Source organism: Vicugna pacos, chromosome 14 (assembly GCF_048564905.1).
Source record: "Vicugna pacos chromosome 14, VicPac4, whole genome shotgun sequence".
Lineage (NCBI taxonomy): Eukaryota > Metazoa > Chordata > Mammalia > Artiodactyla > Camelidae > Vicugna > Vicugna pacos.
The window spans coordinates 13174164-13195250 of record NC_133000.1 but is presented as its reverse complement, the minus strand read 5'-3'; the positions used below and the strand labels follow the sequence as shown (position 1 = coordinate 13195250).

Below are 21087 nucleotides of genomic sequence, written 5' to 3'. Positions count from 1 at the left end.
CAATGGGTCTCTGCAAGAAAATTCTCAATTGCCAGTCCATCCTTTCTATTTAAAAAAAAAAGCTTCCTCTCATAATTCCGTGTCTGTCTGTGGACCTTCTCTTACTCTCTATCCCTTCCCTACACAAAACTTAGGTTTGGATTCTATCTCTTCAAGCATCTCCTTATCAGCAAATCCACTGCTTCATCAGATTTTCCTGACCGATGAGAAGAGAGAAGGTGAATCCTCCAGGCCAGGCATGAGCTAGACACATGGTCACACCCACTGGTCACCACTCGACAAGATGACTTTTCTCCTGCCTATACTGTTCATATTTTTTAAATGTTCACATTCAATATGTTTGGAGGAATTTCCCTCCTAATGTTGTCAATCATATATTATAAATCACTGCGTTGAGACACACATAATACATGGTTTTCTGACTGCATGGTTAAATCATTCTTACCTTGGACCACCTTTCCAGCAGGTCGAGAAGCAGACACTCTTGCTTTATGTATGAGGCTGTGAGTGAATTCTTCCTGAATGACCTGAAACCAAACATCTGTGTCAGGGCCTGCTAGCCTAAATCTCTGCCAAAATCCAGAGTTGCCTCAAAACTCACCTCAGGAGTCAAGTATTTGCCAATTAATTTCTCTAAAAAGGGCCTTTTCAAGATGGAATTAATGGAGGGTCGATCTGGAGGAGATACTTCAAAGAGCTGGGATATCAAGGACTGTAGGTCCCGGGAAAACCTTGGAGATATTGGGGCAACATGTGCTTGACAAATTTTCAGAACCAGCTGGTGTAAGTTGTTACCCTCAAACTGAAAGGACAAGGAATGATGATACTAAATCAGAGGAAAGTTCAATACTAGTATTTAACGTCAAGAAACAAAGCCATGTTTTAAAGCTTTAGTTAGCAGTGCTACGGTCCACCCTGAATTTTCATCAACTAATCTTTCATGAGTAGATATTGTAAGCAGTTATTCAATGAGATGTCATGTTATTTAAAACAAGGTTTCTTTACTTTTAATTTTTCTTATCAAAATATTTACTCATTATAGAAAACTGGAAGGTATAGGAAATTATAAGTAGTAATTATAAATAGTCAGGGAAAAGTAAAATTTCACCACTCAGAAGTACATTTCCTTCTAGAGTGTTTAAAAACAATGTTTATTTTATAGAGTACAGATCATAATGACCAGTCACCAATAAGAACCCAGGGCACTGGGTCTCTAATGAACTTCTCTGCTAAATAATATTTCACATGTATTATCACAACTTATTGCTGGAGAATCAGTGCATCCGATGTGACTCTACTGGCAGAGGTTCCTGGGAGCTTGTGCCCGGATTTCCCATGCAACCTTTCCCTTTGCTGATTCTATATATTCACATACAATGTATTTTTAATGGAAATATGCTACCTGTACTATTCTCCAACTTGGATTTTGTACTTTATAACATAGCTTGGACATCTTTCCATGTCAGTATATATAGACCTATCAGTCTTCTTAATAGCTTGTCCACATAATTTTTAACAATCTAATAAAACTAGTATTAACCTTGTCCTCTCAGAGGTTAATTTCATTTATACAGTTTCAGTAATTCAAGATTAATCTGGTGATTAATATACTTACAGGATGTCTGAGTGTGCAGAGCTCATATAAGACACAGCCAAGAGACCAGATATCCCTGGGGAAGACAAGAGTTTACATGCCAAGAAATAGTGATAATTCTCAACTGAAAACTCTATCCTTATGGTGCCTTATACTCGTGTTATCTTTACAATTTCATATAGGTGACTAGTTTTTACAAATGCTTTCAGATACGTTATCAATTCTTATTCTTACTAAGATTAAAGGTAAAATGAAAACAATTTGTAGTCTGTCAGATTCCTAGCAGAGTCAGGGACACGAGCCTTGCTACCATCTGATGGTTTAATACTTCAGCGTCATGTGCTCAGACAAAATGTGTGCATGGATGGAATTCTGAGCAATTTGGAGGAGGGTGGCAGAACTCAAACATGGATTTGTTTTCATTCAAACGGTAAAATTTTGTTGATTTAGAAAAGTATATTCTATTCAAGGCTACTGACAGAACCAAAAGTTAGCTTAAATGATGAACACGTATCTGGTACTCAACGAACTTGAAATAAATGTGCTTATGATATATGACTAGTGACTTGCTCTTTGGTACTTGGTACTTAGTATTTATGTGTGATTGGTTTAATAAGAAATTACCTTAGAGAACAAAAAGCACAATTAAATCCAAAAGCCCAAAGAAAACCTAATGAGAAGTTAAGGAGGTAAGAAGGTGGTCAAAGAGTCAAACAAGAACGATTCAGTAAGGTGGAGCAAACAGCTTCCCTACTTAGCCGCGTCTGAAGCACAAACGCTTCCTTTGAGTCTGTGTGCGGGAGGAGCAGACATACTAAATGTCTAAGTACAATAAAGGGTGATTACAGACTAGGTAGCAAACTACTTCCACCTGGTTTCTAGAGTTTTTCTAGAGGGTCTAGAAACTAATGGACACGTCTCACCACCACACGGAATTTACACTGGGTTTTGTCTTTACCGGTCTTCTCTGGGTCCAAACTCCTCCCCTGTCCCAGAGCGCCCCCTGGAGCCAGTGTGGTGAACTCAGAGGCTACAGGGGTCCGGCAGGGAATGAAGCCGCGGGGGGCTGGGGGGGAGGAGGAATCTGCATGTCTTACACCACCCTGGGTGTGGTGAGGACTGTGGTGAACCCAGCCTGAAGGGGGCATCGCTACCCAGCTGATTATGAAGCCGCGCCCCACGTGGGTTCACAGAAGCTGGTGACCAGCAGAAATTCTTGTCTGTTTTATAGAACAGTAGATAAGGGGGCAGCTTGTTAAAGCCCCTCCGTTTGCAAACTGCCTTCACGGATTAAGCTCGTTTTAGTTATTTTTCTCTTCTTTTCTTTCTCCTCTGTCCTTAGTCGCATACCGTCCAAGCCTAGGTAATATATCACAAGACTCCTTAACCACCCCACAGATAACACCTCTGATGGGTGAGCTGCTATGTAAGGAGGGTTTAAGTTGCTTTTCAGGAACTTGGAGTCAGCTCTCGCCCAGTTCAAGCCAGCTAAGACTCGCTGGGACACTGACCCTAAAACTGGGCCTGTGGAACTGTTCAATGAAGGACCTTTTGACCTCAGAGGGCCAAAAGCTCCACCCTCAGGTCACGCTAAACACCTCCATTTTTGACCATGCATTCCATACAGAAGCATGACTCAAATTTTCTCACCTCTTCCCTACCTCCAGTCCCCTTCCCATGCCTGAGACCACTCTGCTTCTTCATTCCATAAATATCTCAAGCCCCTTGCCTTCAGGGAGGCCGATGTGAGACTTGTTCTCCAGTCTCCTCGTTTGGCTGCTTTATGAGTAAACTCCTCTGTTGCAAACCTCGGTGTCTCAGCGCTGGGCTTGCTGTGCGCAGGTCAGAGGAACCTGGTTTGGTAACAATTACTGCGAGGCGCTTCCAACGATCAGAAGCACCAAATCAGCATATTTAAATGTTGACTCAAATTCTTAAAAAGCAGTACAAGGAGACAAAACAATGCTGCCGACCTCAACCTCGGGATCTCTGCAGCACAAAGCTCTGCTCTGGGCATCTGCCCCTCCACTCAGGCTACACTACCTGCGTTCCTGCTCAGCTTCAGGCCAAACCCCTTCTAGACGTCAGAGGATAGCTCCCAAAATGCCTGTTCTTTTACTATGTGGAGAAATATTTACTACTCTGTCTTTTTTTTTTTTTTTTAGGGCTTTGCCTTCCACTTATCTCTTTCAAAGTCAAACAGTCAAATATCCCTTAGGTATCTTCCTAAACAAACAGACAATTAACGCCCAGAGGAATTGTTTTCCTGCAAGGCCAACAGGTTCAACCAGCAGCCAACTTTGAAAAGTGAAATGTTTTCCTTTTCCTTCCCTAGAAGTAAGAACGACTTCATCCTCACTTTTTATCACTGCGTATATTAACATTAGTCCTCAACAGCAGGCTTTGGTACTACATACAAAAAAAAAAGATTTTTAAGGCTGGGAGATGTCTTGACATTATCCAGCCAACACCCTCTTTGTTACAGGTGAGACAGGAGAGAGGGGGCAGGGCACAACCATGAAAACAATGACCCAGCAATCCAGGATGGGACATAAACTGGTTAGAACCAGTGGAGGATTTGACTTCCAATGGACCTTGAGCCTCCTTATAGCTCACTGAGTGTGTTAGCATGCTAAATGACACACCCACAGGCACCATATAGTTCCAAGGCTGGCCATAAAAGGCAAAAAAGTGGTGATGGCCCAATTCCTGGAAATCCCCACCTCTTTCCCCCAAATAGTTGGAATAATCTAGTTTGTTAGCATATGAAATTATTGAGCCCATAAAAAAGAACCCCCCCACACACACCATGGGGCCTCTCGCCTTTTGAGATGGCCCGTATTCTGCCTGTGGAATGTGTATCTCCTGTCACTCTCACTTTCCCAGATGACCCCCTGTCCTGGGGCCACTCACCCTCCTGAGACTGACCACATTCTGTCTATGGAGTATATCTCTGCCTGAAAAAAATCTACATTCACTTTACTATGGTTTGCTCTTGAATTCTTTCCTGCGCAAAGCAAAGGACCCTCACTTGGCGGGGTGCGTCCCAGGGACTCACGTATCCTCTCTTGTTCCATTTTCCTGCAACACAGATAGGGGAACTGAGGCCCACAAAGATCGACTGACTTGGTCAAGTTGGTGACTGAGCCAAGACTAGGATCCCTGGCTCCCAATCCAGTGCTCCATCACCAGACCTCACCACCTTCTACCTGACCCATCATCTACAAGACTTTCCTGTAATAGACTAAACAGTGCTAGAAAGTATGAGAATCAAACATAAAGATGGACATCACAGTGACTGCAATTTTCAATGTTATTCTTTCTATCACTTGTATCTTTAAATCAAGAGAAATGTCTTTTCCTAAATAAGTTCAGAAAGCTTCAGGGAACGCTGAGGTAGTCAGAGGCAGTCACTGGGATCCTCATTTCATATGTGAAGAAAAGGAAATTACAAAAGTACCATGAGAAGGAATCTATCAGATTTTCCTAAGACTTTCAAACCAATAGTCAGCAACTCACGTTTTATTGTTGTAGGGTTTATTCTGACAGATCTCTGGAGACAGGTAGTAAGGTGTTCCAACACAAGTTCTAGCAAGTTCCATGGTACTAGCAAAATTATATTAAATAATAAAATAACATAGTTTATTATTGAAGTAAGAAAAGGCTTAAGACATAGATACACATGCAAGAAAAAAGTGTAAAAATGGATAACACAAAATTTGATGCATACACATTAAAATAAAGCAAAACATATTGCATATTAATAACAGAGTAGTGAAATTAGTTGATTTTTAAGCTTATAATTCACTTCAACGTTTACATGTTAAAAAAAATTACGGCTTAAAGATTCCATGAAGAGATACAATTGTTATATTGCATAATTCTCACATGTAAAAAAAATTTCCCTCTTTTCAATTATCAAAGTACTGCAATCTTATGATTTAAAATTTGGAAAAAACCAAATGTGAATAAAGAAGAAAAAAATTACCCAAAATCTTATCACTCCAAAACAACTAGTATTAACATTCTGATATATTTCCTTCTGGTCTTTTTCCACAGATATTTTTCACATAGCTGTGATCATAGTGTATTTGGAATTCAGAATTCCTTTTTTTTAACTGAATATAACAAAGTTTGTTCTCACATTATCAAGAAGTCTTCAAAGTCATAAATGTTAGTGGCTGTATAATATTCAGGTACATGGCTGTACCAAGTTTTATAAAATTTAACCATTTCCCAATTATTAGGCATTTAAATTATTCCAAATTTCAAGTTATTCCCTTGGAATAAATTCCCAAAAAGAGAACATTTAAAAGTCTCTTGATGCTGATTTCACCAAATTGCCTTCCAAAACAGTTGCATCAGTATACTTCCCCCAGCATGTATGAATTTACCTGTTTCACAAAATGCTCACTAGTTTTATGTCTATTTAAGTCACATCTCATTTGATTCGCTTACATCACACTATACAACATTGCCACCATCCTTCTACGATGCCGAGGTTTATCTTGAGAATTTTAATCTCAAAGTACCAACTGAATGATTTAATTAACTTATACAAAGAGTTATCTAAAATTATTTGGAAACTAAGCTTTTTAATATCATCTTAATTCATGAAATCTAAAAATACATGTATTGGCTATTACGAACAGAAAGAAAAGTGATTTTAAAAAGTACTTACTTGTTTAGAACTCTTGCTATACCAAAGTCCCCAAGCTTTGCAACCATTCCATTCTTGCTAAGAAAAATGTTCTATAAATGGAGAAAATGCTACGTTGTTGGAGGTATTTCAAGAAAACCAAAGATCGGTTCTGTCTTGCTCTTCTCTGAGCTGAACTGTTACCTGGGCTTTTATGTCCCTGTGTAAGATCTTTCTGTCATGAATATGTTTTAATCCTAGAGAAATCTGTACAAACCAACTCAGAATCTGCAGAGGGAACATAAAACAAAACTAGTGAGTAGGCTGGTGATCACTCAAACGTCTTCCTGATAACATGCAAGAAGAGAGAAATAGTATATTTATGCGTGTGTACTTATATGAATGAAGCTAACAGAGGTACCATCTTATCATACTATTTTCTTTTTACAGCTAGAAAAACGGAGGTGTAAAAAGCAGTCCAAACAAGTTGGTGTCAAAGGGAATGCCAATACAGAAAAAGATAAACAGAAGCAAGAAAGAGAGGGAAGGAGTTCCAGATTTTCATTTTTTTCTTAACACTGGGTTGCTAACTGCGTCAGGAGAGCAGACCAGCAGCTCTGTTCCCTGATAACTCCGGGTGCCGCTGCTTCCTCCTTTTCAGTGGAAGGAGGGGGCGGAGGGCAAAGAAAGAAAGAGGAAGACGTGGAGAATCCGTGAGGTTATTAAAATTTTTAATGCAATATCAATATACATGTATATAGTGTAAAACTAAGAAATATTTTACTTTTAAACTTTTTAAAGCTTAATTTTATTTCTCAGCTATGGCTTTATTTTATCTTGGCTGGCCATGAGCCTCTTTATTAAAATGTGCTCTATACTATAGAGATTTATTTAAACTAATCTAAACTATCATCATTCTTTGTCTGCTGAATGACACAGAAAGAGGAAAACAACAAGAAAAAAAAGCTACATTCCAGACACCAAAATTCAGTTGTAATTTTACTTCTTTCCCAACAAAGGAAAATGTAATTCAAAACTGTGTAGAGAAAAGTATTTTTATTAAATGTGGCAAAATAATACATAGATAGAAAGAAAGGAGGGTTTCTACAAATGTGGAATTTAATGGATAATGTAAATGAGCATAGGAAGAATGCTTGATTAAACTTACAGAGGTTAGAAATATTCATTCTTTACTCATTCATGCATTCGCAATATTCAATTTTAACTCTAGGAGGGAATTATTTGGGCCTGATGCTCTTAAATGCTAAAAGAGAACAAAGAAACAGATGGCCTAGAGAAAGATCGTGGGCCATCCCGGGCGCGGCTTGAGTTGGTGGTCTTTCCCACCTACCACACAGGCCCTGCGTCAGATTCTTCTCCGCACACACACACCTGTCTCCATGAGTACAACTCCCAAGATGGTATCAAGGAAGCTCAGAGTATGGAAGAAAATCGTTTGTGCAAAGAGAAAATGGGAACTGAGGCCACTGTTCTTCACCTTTTCTCCCCTCTCTCTTAATAACCAATGAAACCAAAGAGCCATTGCTAAGAAGAGCATCTATCCTCCCTGACAAAGTGGGGGAGCTGTTTCAAAACAAGAGTACCAAACCAAATGGTAAAAGGATGATGAGTGAAGCTACAAATATGTCCCATTTTAAATGGCAAAGGATCGTCCACATTCACTTCTGTTTAGCCATGACGCTTTATCTCAGCGGCACCCTACATGAGATTGTCCAAAAATAAGACGCTATCTTTTGTCAAAGTTCACTCTCAAAAAGAGATTTAAGTTCACCTGCAAATATGTTCTGGACTTAAAATCTATCAAGGATATTGATCCACTATTTTATGGTTTGAAATTCTCATTCAGAAATCATGTTTCATATAAACATAGTTTATTACTTATCACATTATAAATTTAATCCCCCCAATATACACTGAAAGGTAAATTAAAAGTTTTTACCTGATCTTCACTAAACAAGACTCCCCGTTGTCTCTTGATCCTTTTCATGAGATCCCCTCCATCACAATACTCCATCACAATAAAGAGCCTATTGTCTTCTGGAAGAAAAGGCATCATTTGGATGCTGGAAGGGTTTCAAATATTTACTAATTATTTGCCTTTCAAGTTCTAGAAGGCGGAGAATATAATGGAAAAACGCGGTCTGGAATAGTTAAAGGCTCTGGCTGCAGAATCAAGGTGGACTGCGCTCTCATCCCACGTCACCACTTTAATTTCTTAGCTCTGTGACTCTGGGCAAGTTATTTTAATTTCCCTGGGCCCCATGATCTCATCTGTAAGATGGAGATAATAATATAGAAACCTCTCTTGGGATTGTTGTATCTTTCCTCATTTAATCCTTTAAATGAGTTAATCCATGTCACATACTTAGAATAATAACCTGCACGTAATGAGAGTTTCAGTCAATGTGAGCAATTATTATTAACACATTCTTGCAAGAGATTAGAAATCTGCTGTAAAACAGCAGCTGTGAGTCTTTTTTCAGCACCTTAGGAAAGATGAATAGACCCTTGAACATGGGTGTAAACTTTTATTTATCTGGCACTTATTCAACCATGTTGTTGAGTAGAGTAGGCACCCTTCTAACTGACCTCCGCCTGACCTACTTACCAGACTGACGGGCACTCTGGCTGCTGCCTGCTCAACGTTCCCACTGGTGGCTCCTGGACTCTCATGTGCCCAGGCGCCTCTGCTCCCACTGATTCTCTCCAAAAATCACTGTGCTCATTCCCAAACCAGTTTATGCCAATTATACGTGTCACTGTAATTATTATATAAACTGATGAAAGATGAATGGGAAAAGATGTGATTGTTTCTACAAAAACTACACTGAATGCTGTGGAGGACTCAGTAAAAGTGAGTAGCTTCCTTTCCACCAACCACCAACTCACTCAGCCTCACACTGGCTTTCAGTGGAAGAAGTTAATTGACTGATTCAGGATTAATCATGGCTAGACCATCTTGAAGGAACTATTCAGGTCAATGAGCATCATTTGGCTCTAAATACACATTTTTCCCCCACTAGTCGTTGTTAATTTTTATATTGAGTAGGGTTAGAAATGTCTGGAAAAGTCAGTTATGCTCTCAAATTTTCCAAGTGTTTAAAAAAATTAATTACTGGGGTGGGGGAGGGGAAGGATAAGAAAAAATTCTTACCCTCATGGAGCTTCCAGTCTCATTGAGGGGAATAAAGAATATACACTAACATCACAACGCAGCATATTACAAATGCCACACAAGTGACACGGCCAGGAAGACTCTGGAAGTGCTCGAGCAGAGGTGAGAGAGATCACTGTAGGTCTGGGGATGGGGTCTTTAGTCTTGAACATGCATAATTATTGTAAAACGCAGAAAGGAGGAAAAGGACATTCCAAAAGAAAGTGCATGGCTCCCTATAGGGCAGGAGTTTCTAGAACTATAAAGCTCATGAGTCACTGACATTTCAGAACTGTTGGAGGGCACCTTTTTTTTTTTTTGGCCAAATTCCAACATTGAAAGAACAATTACTATAATTCATTCGTTCTAAAATGGACTTTTTAAACATCAAGATAGTGTCTTAACAGACATTGGCATTTTCTAATCAGTGGCTGTGGGTCCAGTAGTCTTGACATCATCACTGCCTCATTAATTGTTAGAATATCTTAACCAATTTAATTTGCTCATATTTTCTTTCCATGCATGCACAAGAGTAATAAAAGTAAAACTCTGTGTTTAAACAAGTCTAAAAGAGCTCTTAATGCACATGAGATAAAAACTGTGATAAGAAAGCATTGTGCCATATAGTCTAATGGGCAGTATTTTTCCTTTTAATTAGCACATAATAATGTTTCTTACAACCAATGGCCTCTAGATTGGATGAAATGAGAGATCACCACTATCACCATCATTACGTAAAAATAAAAGCATTTTAGCGCCAAGAATCTAGGAAGGACACAGAATCAGCATAAAGAGTAAAAATACTTTCTGCTGTCCGCCCTTCTCACTGCACTCCTCCCACACTGGCTTCTAGCAGGTTCTGCCACAGGTGTGAGATGCCATCCCTCTCACCAGCCTGTGACTATGACATGGATGCTGGCAGAGGACAGGAGACCCCCGGGCCAGAGACAAAGGACTTTATGATTCTTGGCCAAAGCAGCTGTCAGAGCTTCATGTTAGCGCTAATTCTGTGTCCCCCCAAATTCCACGGAGGCAAAACAGACATTTAATGAACTAGAGCCGTGGTTCTTTTGTTCAGAGATAAACTGTTTGAGGGTAAACAAGGGCTCTACCCACACTCCCTGACAGTCAGGAATTCCAAGGATGGCTGAGACTTTCAGAGTTTCCAGTCCCAACAATCTGCCAGGCGAACTCGAAGGCATCACAAGAGCTCTAGTTTTCCTAAACGCAGAGGTGCTCTACTTAAAAAAACAAAAAAGGCTGCCATAAGTTTTAAGCTTAAATTTAAAAAAAAACTCAGGGGAGATTATTTATACTGTAAAAAAAAAAGACCTCTAATTTTATAACAGTATCCAGCGTAAATTGTTCTCAAATATCCATTTTGCATGTTGTACAGACAAACTCCACTCTGCCAAACGGCCCGCTCCAGGCACTCACTCAGCAAACACCTGTATGCTAGATGCCAAGGAGCAAGTGGTGAGCAAAAGAATTTGTTAAGTTTACCGTCTTAAAGGGAGACAAATATTAGACCAATTCTTAATTTTGTATATAAATAGACACACACAGTACAGAAATGCTGTATAAGACCAGTAAAGGGAGGCTGGAATTTGAATTGTGATCTCAGAGAAGGCCAGTCAATGAGCAGGACACACCAGGTGGAGGGAGTTATAATAATAACCCACAGAAGGAGGAAAAGGATGTTTATGGCGTTGTTGTTAGGACCCAGTGAGAGAGTGGGTATAGCTCGGTGGTAGAGTGCTTGCCTAGCATGCACAAGGTCCTGAGTTCAGTCCCCAGTACCTCCATCAAAAGTAAACAAACAAATAAACTTAATCACCTGCCCCACCCCTGGAAAAAAAAGGAATCAATGAACAGCAGTGGAAGGCACGTTACTCAGTGACTGCCCTCAAATGTTGCTCAATACAGCTCCGTTCCCTGCTCGCATGTACTCTCAGGAAGACCTCGCAAGTGTTCTGAGAGCTCTTTCAAAGTACCCAGGTTTAATCTGTAAGAAACACTGTGCCCTGCATGGTGTAAAAGCTCAAAAAATAGCCCTTAAAATTTACTGATTTTCAACACCCCTGATGGTGCTTGAAAATTCCTGCTCCATTAACTACTTTCGACCTGTGAATTCAAGCGCGCTGGGTGCTGGGTGCTGGGGTGGGGCTGCTCCGCGGAGAAGGGAGGGCATCTGCAGCCCTGACTCAGCTTGATCAACACCTGATGTGCTTACGTGTCACTGTCTGTCCCTTCCCACTACAAGGTAAGCACCACAAGGACAGGAGCTTCTGCCTGATTTGTCCCCTGCTCTATTCCTGGTACCTAGAACGATGCATATAGTAAGCACTCGATATAGATATTTGTTAAGTGAGTGGATGGTCTCTGACCACTGCTCCTTTCATGGTTTTTTTTCCTTATCTTTGGAGTTGAGTGATGAGTGGAGGCAGAAGAGATGTATAGAGGAAGGGAACAGCTTCCTTTAAGTTCTTCCCCTCTTTTTTTTTTTTTTTTAAATATCTTCCCCTCTTTCCTGGCCGTTTGCTGGCCATCTGCAGCGTCTCTGTAAGAGAACTGTGCAGCCCCACCCACTGCCCTGGGACTTGCAAGGACACCCAGAGGCAGAGCATACCCTCCCCCACCATCACCTCATTCTCAGGGCTGACTGCCTGGCTGCTTTGCACCAGCAATGTGAGCACATAAGAAACATGCCCCATCCTAGCCGGGCCCTGAGAGTGGGGGTGTGATGGGCTCTGTGTCCTGCTCTTTTCTCTCACTCAGGAGAACAGCATGTTCCATATCTGAGCTGCTCCTTCAGCCTGGACGCTAGACTTAAAGACCCTGCCCACCCACAGCCAACGTAATATGAGTGAGAAATAGATGGTATTGTTGCAGGCCACTGAAATGTAGGGGCTGTAATCCACCCATCATTAACTATTTGAGGGAGTGAGAATTAAAGTGAGAAGGGAAAACTTAAGAAAATTTTGGAAAGCTATCTACAAAAATTCACTGGAGAAGAAATAAAGATGATGTCTCAAATTACAACTTAAGTAAACAGGAAAATGAGTCCATTTACAAAAATTAATTTAGATGCAGTTCTCAGGAACACATCTTTTATAGAAGTCTACATGCCTACATTTTATTAAAATACTTCAAGAATATTAGAAAGTCACACCTTGAAAGGAACTGAAGAAGGTTACAATGTTGGGATGTTTCATCTTTGCCAGAAGAATGACTTCTTTCTTGGAAGCTTCTTTTTCTTGGATGGGCATCTAAAATATAGAAAGAGACAGAGTAGTCTGTACAGATGAGTTGCTTTCAAGAATGTGGTTTCTGCTCATTGTCATCTAAAATTCTCCAGGATTTCACTAGCTTTTAATGTACTTCCGAAATTGATCATTCAACAGCAGGAAATGATATTTCTAGAATTAGCACAGTGTCATACCTGGTCAACGGTTGTCAGTGACAATCATAAACAAGAAAAACAAGTGTTTCTGGTGAAGTTTTGCTGTATTACAATTTCAGCTAGATAGGTGGTACTGTGTCAATTATTTAGTCATTTGGAGGAAAGTTATTTTAATATTTATTTTTCAGCAGCAAAGAAATTTACAAAAAACGCAATCTTCCAGTACCAATCACTGCTAAGAGGAAACAAATGAAATCTAAAAAAAAAAAAGTCATTTATCACATGAATCAGACCAGTGAAGTTCTGTGTTAAGATTGCTACACTTTTATATTTAATATCTTCTAATATATCTTAAGAGCTTATAAAGTACATTTATGCAAGAAAAATGGCCAGGAGAGAAATTCACCATAAGGTTAATAATGATGAAGAGAGAAGTTATAAGTAATTTTTATTTTCCTCTAAATAGTCTTATTTTTCCCTACAGTTTTTTTCCAAAATTTCTACAATGAATATTTTAATGTTTATAATCAAGAAAAGAGACAACACAATTTTGAAGGCAAGAAAGAAAAGAATATGCTTGATAATGGTAGGATAATAAGAGAAAATACATAGTTTTTGGACACCTGTGAGAAAATAAGCAATTTAAGTTCTGGGGTCTAGAGTTTGTTTCATGGAGAGATGCTGGAGTTGAAAAGAAATGTAAATTTCTCTAGATAAGAAGTAATGAAAAGCTACATTAGAGTAGAAAGGAAGAAAGAAGCAATAACTGTTAATACTGTGACATAGATGTTGCTAGGCAAATTTGATAACACAAAGAGATACAAGGAAGTGACAATAACAAGGCCTAATATAACATTCTACTTATTTATGGCATGAAGACAAGAGTGTTTCATGAGTAAAAGGACAAAAAAAAATCAGTGCTGTATTAGAAATATATAGTCAAGTTTTTGCAATCTATACTAAAGAATGGGAGAGATGCTATAAAATGCATTAATATATATTTTTACAGAGGATTCACCTCCCAAATAGTTTTTTCCTTTACTTAGAATTTAAATGGTTTTACAATTCCTAAGTATGTACCAGCTTAACAAGAGAGCCAGAAGGCCTGAAAGTATGTATCCATTGAATTATTTACCCAATAAGGATTTATTGAACGGCTACCGGTACAAAGCATTATTAGGTGCTGTATGGAATAGCAAGACGAATAAGACATGGATTCTGCATGCACAGAACATACCATTTAATAAGGAGGAGAAGGCACAAAATACACAGCTAAAGCACATCAAGGTAGAAAGCAATTGGTACCATAACAGCAGTACGGACGAAAAGCTATGGAGTTTACAGAGAAAGAGAGACTACTTAGAGTGGGAAAGTTCTGGAAGTTATCCTGGGGCTTAGGAAGTGGGATCTTGGTGCTTGGAAGAAAGAGCCCCTTGGGCGAGCACAGAGGCTGGTGTGTGAAGGATTTGTACTTGGAGGAAAAAAAAAAAGAGTATGTGAAGGGGAGGTTGAAAATGGAATTTGGGAACAAATCAGAAAGGGTGTCAAAACTAATTTGAAGAGTGAAATGATATAAAAGTACAAGGTAACAATTACTCATAATCCCACACTTCACCTGGATAATAACAATCTAGCATGTCTTTCTTACATGCATGTGAATATATGTGTGAGAACATACAGACCTATATACAGAGACAGTGCATATACTTTTACAAAGATTGCATCATTCTACAAATACTGTCTCCTTAGTCAGCAAAAGTCGTTCCCATGTCAACACTGCAACTACAACATGATTTCGAAACGCTGCTTAGTTTTTCCAAAATCTCTCAACAAATCCCCTACTCTTGGACATAAGTTGTTTTCTGTCTGTACATTTCTGGGTATTTCCTTGAAATAAAATCCCCAAAGTAGAACTACTGGGTCCTAGGATGTGTACTTTTTTCCTTTTCTTTTTCAAGATGAAGATTGAAGATAGCTTTCTCTTCTTATATAAATAATACAATTCATAATTTTAAAGAACATAGTATGTGCTGCCTATTAAAAATTCTGGCAGTGCAGAAAGAAATGATAAAATCCCACCAACAGCAACAACCACTGTTAATGTTGGGTGTGTAACAGTACACATGTATGTACACACACACAACTTTTTGTGGCCTGGTTGTTTTTTTTTTTTATCTTTGCAACATATTGTGGACCTTATTCCTTGTCAATAATACAAACAGGGCATGGATCCTTCTAAGGCTTCGATACATTTTGATAAATTCCCCTCAGGATGATACCAATTTACCTTCTTATCAGCAGAATAAGAGGCTGCCCGCCTCCCCCACTTCTATATTCTTTTTTATCCTTTCCAGTTGTCTAAGCAAAAAGTGATATCAATCAACAGATTTATTTTACTTTTCTTAGTTTACTAATGAGTTTGGAATTTTTGTATGATGACTTCTTCAGTTATGATTTGCTTCCTTTTTATAGATTTAAAACAGGCCAGCAGCTTTTAGTCAACACTTGCAAATATTTTTGCCATTCTGTCGGTTTTCTTGCCATTTACTTATGATGGTTTCTTTGTCATACAGAAGTTTTATATTTTTATGTAGTCAAAGATGACAATGCATCCAATCATCTTTTCCCTTATGACTTGTGTCCCAGAGAAGGTTGGGGGCATAAAGAATGAAATGAATTCAAGGGAGAGAAAAGAGTCAACAGTATTTAGCAAATTAGTTGGATATGCAGAGAGAAAAGAATTCACAGATGACCCCAAGGTTTTCAGCCTGGATAGCATAAGAATACTGATGTCATTAACACAGAGCAGCACACAGCAGGTGACATGGGTCTGCCCAGAAAAATGAGAAATTTCTACTTTGTTTGGGGTACAATTGTGGTAGCTAGCTTCCAAGATGGTCCTCAGTGATCCTCGCTCTGAATTCTTAGTGCACAGAAACTGTGAGAACACAAATGTTTATTGTATAAACACCACTACGTTCAGGGTAATATGTTACACAGCAACAGATTACCCACACAGATAGTGCTTGAAGCTGTCTAGCTGGCAGGTGAAACGTGGGACCAGGGCTCTGGAAGATAGCAGGGCTGGAGAGCATTTTAAGAGTGATCCGCTTAGTGGTAAAGACTGAAATGAGGTAACTTCCAGGTGGCACTATAAAGAGAGTCAGCAAAGGACAGATGGGTGGGGACATATCTGGAGGGAGAGGAGAGGAGACAGAGAGGCCAGGGAAAGAGCAGTCAGATAAACAAAAGAGGGTGAGCAGAATAATGTCACAGAAAGAGGTTCTGTCAGGCCACCAGAATAAGAGGACATCAGCAGAAGTCTGCCGTGCGCCTGTGAAAAGGATCCTATATTGGTAACAAAGCATGCGCCCTGAAGCTAATCATCTACACCTGAATTTTAATGTAGGTTTGAGAAGTCCTCTTATTTTTTTTCCAATTTAAAAAAGTTATGGTAAAATATATATAACAAAATTTATACCATTTTAACCATTTTTAAGTGCACAACTCAGTGGCATAAGTACATTCACATTGTGCAACTCGAGTCATCCACTTTGCACCTGTTTTGCATGGAAGTTTTTCTGCTCTCATTTATAAATCCTCTAGAAGGCACTCAACCTGAAAACTGCCTTAAAGTTAATTCTAGCCTATCATGGACACTGTTGTCCCAATATATTTAAAATGAACACGAAGCCACTACAGGGGGTGACATAAACACTGACCAAAAGGAGCTGAACAAAAATGGTTCCTTTTAAATTAAACATATTTAGTTATTCTCCAAAACCATTAGACTAACAATAACACAGTTTTTCTCCACTCATTCGGTGCATTCCATAAATATTTTTGAGCACCTATTACGGGTCAGGCACTGTTCTGCATGTTGGAGGAGACAGACAATAAACAAGGGAAGAAATAAGTGAACAGAGTAATTCCAGATCATTATCAGCGCTAGTAAGAAAATAAACCCAGGGGTGTGATAAGCAGAGACTCACACTGGGGAGCTATCTTAGCTAGGATGTTTGGGGAAGGCCTCCTGTGGAGGTGACCTGAATAAGGAGAGAGCTGGCCAGAGGAAGTGCACCGCCCCTAGGCAAAACAGGAGTCAGAGCCATTGGAGCCAAGGTGATGCCGTCTTTCTTTCTTTTCTTTTTAAAAAATAAGACCATTGGTTGCTATTTGGACAATGGACTTAGGAGACTGAACAAACAAAAGTCAACTCGTTCATGTTTGTAAAAGAAAAAAAGAAATGTATTTCCTTAACTTAAATTCTTAAAAGCCATCTTAACATACTTAATTATATTGCTGTAAAGGAACAGGAATTTGAAGTTCTTAACTTTACCTTTGCAAAATTGATCTCTTTGATAACACAGAGTTTGCTATCTGATTTTCCTTTGGCTAAGTATGCTTTCCCAAAGGCACCTTCCCCGATAGCCTTAATCATGTCATATTTATCCATGGTCTCCAATGCACGGAGGTTTCTGAAATGACAGCAGTGAAATTTTATTGCACACTTTTCATAAACATGAACAAGGTCAGAAAACTGACCACCAAATTGTAAGAGAACTCATTTTCCAAAAACTTGCCTTCGAATCCTGCCAATATTGAGTCAAATAACTTTCCTTGTGGCCACAGGTAACAACAAAAGTGAGACAAGAGCTCAGCGGGATCAGAGGTCAGACTTGGGCTGCAGCTCAGCTTTGATATACCATGGAGTTGCGATCTTGGGCAAGTCACTTAGCTTCGCAAAACCTCACTTTCCTAATTTATAAAATAGAAATAACAGTACCTGTTTTTGCAAGTTTGTTCTGAGAATGAAAAAATATAATACCCTCGTCTTGGCAACTCTAGGAAGCAGGAACGTCTTTTTGCTCATGTGTTTTTTACAGTCGAGCCTTTCTCAGTGGGGAGGTACTGCCCCCTACCGGACATTTTGGAAACTTACGGAGTTTTTTTTTTTTTTTTTCCTGTTCTCCGCAGAAATGGAGAGGCAGGCACTACCGCAATTAGAAGCGGTTGGGGTCTGGGATACTAAGATTCTGCGAAGGAAGGGACGGTCCCGCATAATAAAGGACTACCCCGCGGCCCTACAGCCTGAGAGAGCTTCCGCACACATTCCTGTGCAGAAAAAATCCGTTCCTAATTATCTGTGACTACAACCAAACTATTTTACATCTCAATACAACGTATATTTGCATAGTTTTAATTAACACTGAGTTTTCGAGGAATGCAACTATGTAAATCAAGATTTGACTGCACTTTGTTTTGGTCAGAACTTTGCTAGGAACTGTTCGTTTGTTTGGAAAATCACTCCCCCACTGGCCACGCTGCCACCTATCAGTTGGCGGCCGTCACGATCAGGTGACTCCCTGCTACTTCACTAATTTGAAAGTAGTTCTTTTTCAGATTTAAATTATAGTAAACAGGCACTATGGCGTTTCGATTTGTCTGTTAAGATTCGTAATGGCAGGATGGCGTGTGGGCCAGGGGGTACAAGGGCCCCACCCAAGACCTACCCAGTCAGAATCTCCAATTAAAAGGCCTAAAATTCCCTTTGAGGCTTAATCTCCTTTGATTTGGGTTTGTCACCCTCAGCCCGGAGTCCTGGCTTCTCAAGGTGCATTCCTTGAGGGTAGTCAATGGTGTGGTCCCTTTCCCTTTACTATTGCTTTGTAACGAGGGTACACCCTCAATAGCCCGTCGGCAAAACAAAAACAAAAACAACAAACGGGCCAGTAATTTCCAGTGGGGTTGTTTCTGATTTGTCTTCTGCAGGTCCCGGCGGCCCAGCAACCTCCTCCGACCACCTCCTACCCCTCTGAAAGCCACTGGGCCAGGAGACCCTTGGCCAGCCGCCAGCCACCTGGTCTTTGCGTAAACAGTTACAAACTGATTTTTAAAAATTGAGCAGGCAGGTTATGTTTTTGAGTGATTTGTGTCAGTGCAGGAAGTGGGGACGATTAGGTAGGATGGAACTGGGAACCAGGGCCGCAGCCAGAGAAAGCTGGGGACACAGGAGGACCCGGTTTTGAGGCGGGCGGATGCGGAATCCGAACTCAAAGGCACCAGCGCGGGAGCTGAGGGGCCGCGACGCTCCCGCCCAGGTGGTACCACAGGGTGGAAGTCCCCAGCTTTCGGGAAAAGTCCTTCTCCCTTAGGAACACTCCGTGAGGCCGCCGGCGAGTGCGCAGCCAAGCTCGCGCGGGGCAGGGAGCTGGGCGCGCTGCGCGTTGCCATGGACACCGACGCAGCCCGGGACCCAGACCGCGCCTCTGGCCCCCGCGTTTTCCCCGGCGGGGAACTGGGGGCTCCACCCGTCACCCCCACCCCGACCCCCAGAGCCCTGGGGGCAGCTCGGGGTACAGACTAAGGGCGCCGCCAGCAGCATACCTGCTCCGCGGGCTCCGCGGGGCGAGAGTAGTGGATCCGGGTTCCCGGGCCGCCGCGCCTCCGGGCGGGAGGGGCGGAGCCGAGCGAGGGAACGCGGGGCGGGGCGCCTGGATGAGCCGCGAGAGGTCCCGTCCACACAGTCCACCCTGAAGAGGGGTCGGGGACCGGGAAGTCTGGAGACCTGGCCGTGTCACCTCCGTTGCCTTAGGCCGGGACTCCTCTACTGACACTGAACAAGCACCGTTCTTGTTCACCGTGTACCAGATGCTTTGCGTACATTACCTCTATCCTTGCAACAACCTAGCAAGGTAGTCCTCTCCAAGTTTTACAAATAAGCTAGACGAGAAAGGAAGAGTTTCTTGTGCAAGGTCTCAAATACTGTCAAGCTATGGAGACTGAGACGGAATCCTCCTCTTTTGGCCACAGCTGGCGGTCTCCCTTGGGGTCTTCTTACAAAACTGGCTGCTGCCCAGTAGCCTGCAAACACATCTCACCTTCTCGCCATCGCTCCCCACCCATTCCTCATTCCCACTGCACACCAAGCTGCTGTCTGAAATGTTCCATTACATGTTTTAGTTGTTGAAAGGATGTAATTTCCAGCAATTATAAATACTGACACAGGTTAAAACATACCCAATTGAATCTAAATACCATGGCAATTTGAAACCCACCATCATCTATTTGGAAAAAAAAAAAAAGCCCTTCTTTAAGAATCAGAAAATTTACATCATTCTTTTCTCTCCTTGAACTCATATCTTCATATGTTACCTAACACAAGCTTGTGTGTCAGGTGCACAGTGAGGCCAAACAAACTGAAACTTTAGAGTTTGGAGCAAACAAAGGTTTATTGCAGGGCAGAGCAAAGAGAACCACCAGTTGGTAACCAAAAAACCCTTAACTCTCAGAAGGGTTTCAGCAAAGCATTTTTAAAGGCCAGGTGAGGGAGGGGCATCCCAGGGCCTGTGGGCTCACGCATAATTCTGATTGGTTGTTGGTGATCAGTCCTTAGGTGCCAGGTACACAATTGATAAAAGCTAAAAAAAATCATGAATTGATATTTATTAACTATCAAAAATAAAATTGTATTGGAAATTCAACTCTTAAAGACCTGAATGGGCTTTCCTCTTTCCCCCTAGTTGGCTCAATTAGTATCCATCAATGAATGCTAACTTTTTGCTAGAATAAACCAAATTCAACACTGATTCTGTCAATGAAAAATTAATCAATATTCAATCCAAGGAACAAATGAAAATTTTATTCACACTAACCTAAGGATTATAATGCCGGAGACAGTCTTTCAGAAAGCTCTGAGGACTGTTTCCTGGCTTAGAGGTCAAAGCACAGTTACCTAAGTTTTCAAGACAAAGGGTTATACAACAAAGTAACACTAACAGTTTACATAGTCCAACAAGGTGAGCAGAGGGTCATCGTGACCCCTTATAGGATTAAGAAAGGAATGTTCTAGCCTAAGGAGTTAGCTAATGCATAATGCAGGTGCACAATGCACACCAAAAAGGGGTGGTGGTCCAAACTGCTGGAGAGAATTTTGTGTTTAAAATTTTCCTTGTCTTGCCTTAAAAATAATTTTATTTCATCAATTTTCTTGTATTTTCTTTTTGAATCTCTTGTTTTAAAGCTGTAAGTGCTGAAAAACCCCATTCATGTAAGTAAATAAATAGGAACTGGAAGTTTTGTTAAAAGTGACCCTTAATTCTTGCCTCGTTGTATGTCAAGACTCATATAGTAATCTAGTACTAAAAATGATTTCTAATCATCCATTAGAGTCTCTTGAAATTTTATTAAAAGCAAAACCCTGCAAACCACCTGACTTCTGAAAAGATTTGTCATCCAATCAAGAGTCATTCAGTCGCTCAATAACTAGCTATACG

General features: G+C 40.6%; 1 protein-coding gene across 6 annotated transcripts in view; it reads right to left on the bottom strand.

Moving 5' to 3' along the window:
- The window catches only part of NEK5 (NIMA related kinase 5), a 49777-nt gene extending 30534 nt beyond the window's left edge, over positions 1–19243 (bottom strand). For 3 of the 6 annotated variants that reach the window (XM_072976172.1, XM_072976168.1, XM_072976173.1), the window contains exons 1-10: positions 17395–17594; positions 17151–17289; positions 12581–12677; positions 8194–8291; positions 6438–6521; positions 6276–6346; positions 5114–5200; positions 1616–1670; positions 602–802; positions 446–527 (exon numbers count right to left, since the gene is read on the bottom strand). In XM_072976172.1, coding sequence (XP_072832273.1) covers positions 446–527; positions 602–802; positions 1616–1670; positions 5114–5200; positions 6276–6346; positions 6438–6521; positions 8194–8291; positions 12581–12677; positions 17151–17267 — 892 coding nt within the window. In that variant the 5' untranslated portion in view covers positions 17268–17289; positions 17395–17594. Of the gene's footprint in view, positions 1–445; positions 528–601; positions 803–1615; positions 1671–5113; positions 5201–6275; positions 6347–6437; positions 6522–8193; positions 8292–12580; positions 12678–17150; positions 17290–17394; positions 17595–19198 lie in introns of those variants that run through there. The other 3 variants (XM_072976169.1, XM_072976170.1, XM_072976174.1) reach the window with 3 other exon arrangements.
- Positions 19244–21087: the final 1844 nt, after the last annotated feature.